The 7500-nt window shown below is 40.2% G+C and overlaps 1 protein-coding gene across 1 annotated transcript; it reads left to right on the forward strand.

The window, feature by feature from the left end:
- Positions 1–3633: 3633 nt before the first annotated feature.
- LOC137979292 (kelch-like protein 3) lies at positions 3634–5874 on the forward strand. Its single transcript, XM_068826531.1, has one exon. The coding sequence runs from the start codon at positions 3706–3708 to the stop codon at positions 5560–5562; it is 1857 nt and encodes a 618-aa protein (XP_068682632.1). The 5' UTR covers positions 3634–3705; the 3' UTR covers positions 5563–5874.
- Positions 5875–7500: the final 1626 nt, after the last annotated feature.

The raw sequence follows: 7500 nt of genomic DNA on the forward strand, positions 1-7500 counted from the left end.
AAGCAAGAACGAGTCCACAAGAACTGGAAAAACTTCTCCAGTTTTCCCATTGTGATTACATGATGAAAGTTAAATGATACCTGGTTTTACTGATTCACTATCGTTTATTCCGCATTGAATTCATGGCACGATGTATATCCAGGCCTGATTTCAATAATATTAAAACGCTCCTGCAGTAGATGCCCGAAGAAAATCATTTTTATGTTTTACGCAAATAGAACATAAACGCAACCATTAAGCGCCGGGAGACAAAAGAAACAATGCAAATTCGTCCATGAGCGCTGAAAAATGTGGAAAAGGTTATCTTTTCATTAGTTTTTTAAGTTAATAATTAATTTGGAATACACTCGCGAGCAGATGCTTCACGAAATATTGCCTCAACTTTTTCCTTTCTTCAGCAATGGCATAAGAGGTACATATAATTGTTTGGGAACAGCCGATTGTCAAATTTCTCTTTTCTTTGATTCAAAATGTCTCAAGTTAGCAGCAAAAAGATATTTTTATCGGCTTGGTCGGCGCATCGATCAAGAAAATTTCAAAACTGAGAATATTAAAAGTGCCCCAGGATCCGTTAAGTACACATACAATTGAATGAATGAATTGGTTGCAATGGACATTTTTTTTAAATAGCGTACGAGCATTTACCCGAGAGCGAGCTTAACAGACATCAAAAATTTTATCATTACTTGTGCAGAAAGTAATAAATAATGCAGGATAAATCACACTCTTTTTTTATAAGAACGTCTAATTTAGGGGCTGAAGCTGAAAGTTCTGCGCATGACCCGAGGCTCTGGGAAACTTTCTGTTGGAGAACATGCGCTGTAGGGTTCTTATAGCCAAAACCTTACGGCTCCTACTCACTCCTCGTGCTAACATGAATGCACCAATCAGAGACGAGTTTTAATTTTTCTTTACGAAAACCGATGAGAAGACACTTTGTTTCAGGGTTCCCCAGAGCTCTTCTCGCCCACAGTCAAGAGAAGAGCTCCGGGGTCCAGATTGTTCAAAGACAGTGAGTGTGGTCCGCATATGCGATCTTCAGCATAGTAGTTCGGTGCTCAATCAAGCCACCGGTGAGGGGAGAAATGATATTTTCAGTGAAATTGTTAGGATACCCTCGCTCTGAAACGCATGAAGCTTCCCCTTCAATAAAATCCTTTTAATTCGAGATATTTACTCAGGAAGCTCCACTCACCCGAAAGTGGTTTGCTGGCAGGTCCTTCATCCGGAATGAATTGGAATTTAGAGATTGAGGATTTTGTCTTCCAGAGTAGACAAAATGGAAAAAATATTGTCAAAAATCTTTTTCAGATTACTGGTCTTATGGCTCACGTTGGTGCTTGCCTCAGGGCTAACGTTACGATTGTGTGTCTTCAGTTTCAGTTCGCGCCATCCCGAAGGAACATTTGTGAGGCTGCGCGTTTACTAAGCTGCGACTTAGGAGACAACCCTGAATCAATGAATGGCGAATGATTGATGCTGAACCTCCTGAAAAGATGCAAATATGAATATTCCACCTTCATGGACTTAAATTAGTGACTTGATATTTGTCACTGGCAGTTTTAATACAAATTGAAATTGTCACTTTGTTGTAACCTAAACAAAACAATAGACTTGTTATGTTCTTGCCTTGGATGTTTGTGAGGTAATAAAATAGACACTCATTTGCTTCACGGTTTGGGTTAGCAAGGCACAAAGCACGCATCTGAAGGACTTTTGGCAACGCGTAGCAGTTTGTGATGTCAAATTGAAGTTAACCCAAGCGCGTGCTTCACGTCACGTGATGTCATGCCATGTCATGTCATGCCATTTAATTTCATGTATTATAATGTCCTATCTACCTAGACTTTGGCACATTCTTTAATTTTTTGCTCTTATGCTAATGACAGCTTCTGTACATACGCAATGATAGACACCAATTTTTTTGTAAAGCAAAGTGCCTTACTACTGCACCTGTTTCATGACTTACAGACATTTCTCATCGGGAGACTATGGGCTCCTGCTTTCGCTGCCTATTGACCGCCAACGGATTCTTTTTAGAGGCAGCGAATCGAGTATAAGCCAGCCTCGTCCCCAGCAATTTTCTCCGCCGAGGAGGGGGCAGAGAAAAGCCCTGGGAACCAAGTTGGGTATAAGCGACAAGCCCAGGGTTTTTCACAGCTTTGTAAAGTAGCAAACATATTTCTGAAAGCACCGGACGTGACATTTTTTGGTGCCGCAAGGTGCCTTGCAAGCGCTGAAGAGGCGAGTTAGGTAGGGGGTCTGAGGGCCGCTGCTGCTGTTGGGGGAAGATTCTGTGGCTCGATATGAGACGTCTTGGTTGCAAGTTTTTCGAAGTAACGCTGACATCTGATAGAGTTAAGACCTACCACTGGTTTACTACCGAAAAGTGATACCAGTGCTTTTTCAGCTGCAGTGACAACGCCAGAAACATCAGAATAACAGGTGAAGACCGCCGTTAGCGTGTTCTTTGAAGCAAGGCACATTCTCAAGTTTCTTCAGGGCTGTTGTCTTTCCAACTCCATACAGGCGCGATGTTGTGTTGCATTCAGTGACTGTTTGAAGAGAAAGGAAATTTCTGCAAACTTCCTTACCCAGCTGTTTTTTGACTTTCTTCATATGCCAGACGCGTGCACTTCTCGAGTTTGCCTTTGTCTCTGGTCTAAAATAGAGGTCACACCCACCTTCGGCAGCATGATAACACACAAGGACTGGCAAATATAAATCTGTGTCATCCCCAACTAGAACTGTGGTATTCTTTCAGGCAGACTCGGCGGTTTTGACTACAAGGAGGTCGGCGTCACCATTTGCGAGGTGTGTTACGCATCGTACATTCTGGAGACAAAAATTTGGTTTTATCAACGGAGTTGATAATGTAAATTTACCACCGAAGAGGGATTCTAAAAGCTGACGTTTCGAGCGTTAGCCCTTCGCCAGAGCCTCGCTTAGCATTAACAGAAAGCGTCGTTTATGGGATTCGAGAGATAGTCATCCTTCGTCATCGTTAGACATGATTTCTGTAAAGGTGACAGGAAGTGTCCCTGATGCACGCCTCTGCTGCGTCATAGCTTTAGTTGACATTTCATCGTACTCATCAAACACCACTATAGCTCTCCCGTATTTCCTACGCACGCAAAACTGGCATTCGTCGAGTCTAACATGTGATTTCATGCCATGTTCTTTTTGACTTAAGATACATCTTGTTGACTGGGGATAAGTAGGTGGTTTGCTGACTATCCAGAATACCTCATATTGTTGGTTTTTTTTTCTTGCATTCTTTCCTCGATTTCGTTCCTTTAGTTTACCAAAGAAGATCAGATATAATTGTTGTAAGACTTCTTTTATTCTTTTGATCGCATGGTCACCATGAGTAGCTTAAGCTTGCTCTCGTTAGCTGGAAGTTTTTTTAAATTGACTATTAATTAATTAAATCTCAGCTAAATTGAACTCAATTTCATCGATCAACATTATATGGACGAATCGAAATGAAAGCAACAAGGTAATATCACTAATGGTAATTATTAGGTCGCGGGTCAGGTGGTTGAAAATTGAAGAAGTTTAATCCCACATGACTCTACCGGTGACATAGAGAGGGGAGAGAGACTGGGTTTGAGGCTGGTGATACCTTAATGATCAGAGGTTCTGTAATTTCCTCTCTTAATGAACCAGTGTTAACTTTTTTTATTTCTTAACCAACGCAATATCATGTCGCAAAGTCCTGCGAGTATCGGCAAGGAAGAATACGTACAAGCAGTTGCATTGGAAATCAAAGATTTGAAAACTTGCGCGTCGAATTCCAATATGGCGGACCTTTCGCAGCCAATGCAATCAGATCCATCTAAATACTGTCAGGAACTTATCTATCGTCTCGATGCCCTGAGAGGAAAAGAGAGTTTCTACGATGTAACAGTGTCAGTAAAAGACAAAGAGTTTAAAGCTCACAGACTTGTGTTAGCAGCAGCAAGCCCGTTTTTTCTTTCACTTTTGGTCAGTGACATGAGAGAGGGAAAGGAACAGTTCATCAGAATAGAACTTGAAGAAGCAACGGGGTCAGTCATGGAAGACGTTCTTAAATACATTTACACTGGTAATGTTGTAGTCACCAAGGAAAACGCCCACGACTTAGTCGCAGCAGCAGATTATCTTCTTTTACCAGGTATGAAAAATTTGGCTTGTGATGTTTTGGAGACAAACATTACACTTCAAAACTGCATTTTCAATTATGACTTTGCCGACAAATATCAGTGTTTGGAATTAATGCATGAGTCCTGCGAGTTTATTAACTCGAATTTCAGTTCAGTCATGGAAACAGAAGACTTCCTGAAGCTCGATATTGAACAAGTCATGAAATGGGTTTCCAGTGATCATGTCACCGTTGGTTCCGAGGAAGAAATTTTTAAGGGAATAGTGCAGTGGGTGTCTCACAAGAAGAGTGAACGAGAAAGCAACTTTGCTGAATTGTTGAGACAAGTCCGCCTGAAATCCATGTCTCGCGACTTTCTTCTCAACGAGTTAGTCAATGAAGAACTGGTAGCAACAAGTAATGCAAGTTTGAATTTTGTGTTGAGATCCATGGATTGCATTTTTGATCCCTTCTGTGAAGATGCTGCCAAGCCACCCAGGAAGTGCTTCAAGGAGAGGTATGCAGATGTGATTTTTGTTTGTGGTGGCAGAACAGCCTTATGCTATGCACCCCAGGATGACATTTGGTATCAGTTGCCAGACATGTTATTTGAACATCAAGATCATGCTGTTGTTCAATACAGAGATAAAGTTTGCATTTTTGGGGGACAGCGTGTTGGACCCGGAGAATCTCATGTAATAGAATACTTTCTTTTTTCCACTAATTGCTGGGGGACAGTTGAACGAAGACATGAAAATGACAATTTTACCTGTTTATCAGTTCTAGCTGGTTACATCTATGCATTAGATTCATTTGATTGTGCCGTTTTTCTCTATAAGCTTGATGACAATGTTTGTGAGGCTGTGGCTGATCCACCAACTGTTCGCTATGGAGCTTGTTTAGTCAGTGATAAAAGACACCTTTACTTAGTTGGAGGAAGTAGTTTGCCTTTGCTTCAGACATCTCAAACAGTGGAAAGGTTTGATCCTATGTTGGCCACATGGGAGGAGGTTGCAGCTATGAATGAGGCAAGATATGATGCTTTTGGAGCAGCCATGAATGGCAAGATCTACATAGCAGGTGGCATGAAGAAAATTGAGAGACATCATACAGTACTGAAGTCTTGTGAGGTATATGACCCATCAACTAATGAATGGCAAGTCATTAGTAGCCTCAAGGTGTGTCGTCAATCTGCAAACATGGTATGCATTCAGGAAGCCCTTTATGTGGTTGGTGGCTTCAAAGACACACATTCATCTTCAAGAGAGTTATCAGTGGAAGTGTTTCAGTTAGGAGCCTGTGAATGGAAAAATAAGTCCACTATACCCACGAACTTTGAGAATGCAAATCATGGGGATCGAAAAAAAAAGATTCATCATCATAAGGCATGTCTTGCAGTGATACACAAGAGCCTATTAGAAAAGCTGTGTAAGCTTTGACATTTTGACATTTCTCTTATGACTGCCTTGTGGTGGCTTTCTTTCAAATAGTGCTACCTGGAGACATTTTTCCCTTTAATTCAGTATTATGACTGCCTTATGGTGACATTCCTTCTTGGTACCACATGGACAAATCTTTTTTGATAATTAAGGGTTTGGCCTTCACTTACTTTTAATACACTTTTAAGGTGGCTGACAACAGTTTTGGGAAGAAAATGATCAAGATTTTGAAATCTGTGAAATTAAAGCAACAGGATATCTTTTCTGAAGTGTTAGTCACTGCAATTGAGGTAAAATGTAATTTTACCTGACTACATTTTACCTGACAAATAAATTCAAATTAGGGGAAAATGCTAAAAAAAAAGTGATTAAGTGCCTGGAGGGGGACTGGAAACTAAACATTTCAAAGACTTTTTTCTCTAAATCTAGCCTTACGTCCCCACCTTAAAATTTCAGGATTTCCTTAGCAAGAAAAAATAATCATGTAAAGGACAAGCAAATGATGTCGATTTTCGTCTATTTTGATAATAACAGTCTGAAAAATTGTGTGGTAAATCTTTTTTAAAAAATGTTGACAGTTTCATCTTCATATTGTTTACTAATTGAAATTCCCAAAATTTTAACCTTGGTGATATCCTGGTTATTATGCAATTACTTTGGATGTCTTTTGCAACGTACAGATGGAATAACTATTTGTGTTACTTTAATCTGAAAACGTTATGATCGCATGGGTGCAAATTCATGTGACCCTCCCATTCCAAGGGGCTTAAAAACTTGTTAGTCTCCCCTATTTTCCATTTTTCCACGCCTCTGGTGATTTGGCAAGTCCCTAAAAATTAGTGTTGACAGTTTTATACTATTTGTTGGAATTTGTTGTGCCAAACCATATGTTGACAAAAATCGGATGCGCATGCTATCCTTTAGCCATTCAATCACGGACCCACATGTCAAGAAAAGCAATTAAAATGAGTTACTTTTGGATGCGAAGTAGATAGTAACTTTTCAGTCGTTCTTCTTAAACGACAAATACAATTTGTGATAACTGTAAATTAGCGTAAGTTGCTATTTTGCCGGCTCGTATCAGAGGCCTGGTGAGCCGTGTTAGGTGCGCAGTGGTTTGTGGGATTTAGGTTTATAGTTTGCGGGCGTTGGTAGGATAAGTCATTCTACGGTCAGTCTACCACGTGCCCAAGTCCAGTTGCGTCTACTGTTATATCGCACTGAGCATTGTTTTAAGCCTTGGTTAGGCTGTATATGATAGCGTTCTTCTTTCTCGTTTTTGATATATTACATCTAAGCCACTATTTTAATCACTGCATTCATGGAAAGCAGCTTTTATTTTAGGATGTTATAGTAGGATACCGTAGTTTTATCCATACACCTTATTCCAAAATGGCTACCATTTTAGTATTCTTTTGTTTCCATGCAAATTGGCCCTTATGGCCTTGTTCAAGATTAAATATTCTTTTGAATTTTGCATTTGAAAGTGAGGCCATAAGGGCCAATTTGCATGGAAACAAAAGAATACTAATATGGCGGCCATTTAGGAATAAGGTGTGTACTTAGTTTATAATTTTGAATTGTTTGTATATTGATGATGAATTGTGGTTAAATAAAGATTATAGACACCTGAAAAATTCAGGCTGCTTCAAGGGGAGTCGAACCCATGCCCTCTGCAGCGATGCCTGTGCAATGATCTACCGACTGAGCGTTGAAGCTACTCAGTTGGGAGCAGGTCAATTTGTTGGGCTTACTGTGTTCATTTGTTGGGCGCACTGTGTTGGCAGTGGTCATGAATTCGATTCCCGTTGAAGTCATTTGAATATTCAGGTGTCCGAGACAACTGCTTAAATTGTCCTGGAGACTAGAGATTCTGATTATTTGTAGATGTCATTACAGAGGCAGTACTTTTCTCCTCAGTCATTTAAAGACCCTGAA

This window comes from Montipora foliosa, chromosome 12, assembly GCF_036669935.1.
Source record: "Montipora foliosa isolate CH-2021 chromosome 12, ASM3666993v2, whole genome shotgun sequence".
Classification (NCBI taxonomy): domain Eukaryota; kingdom Metazoa; phylum Cnidaria; class Anthozoa; order Scleractinia; family Acroporidae; genus Montipora; species Montipora foliosa.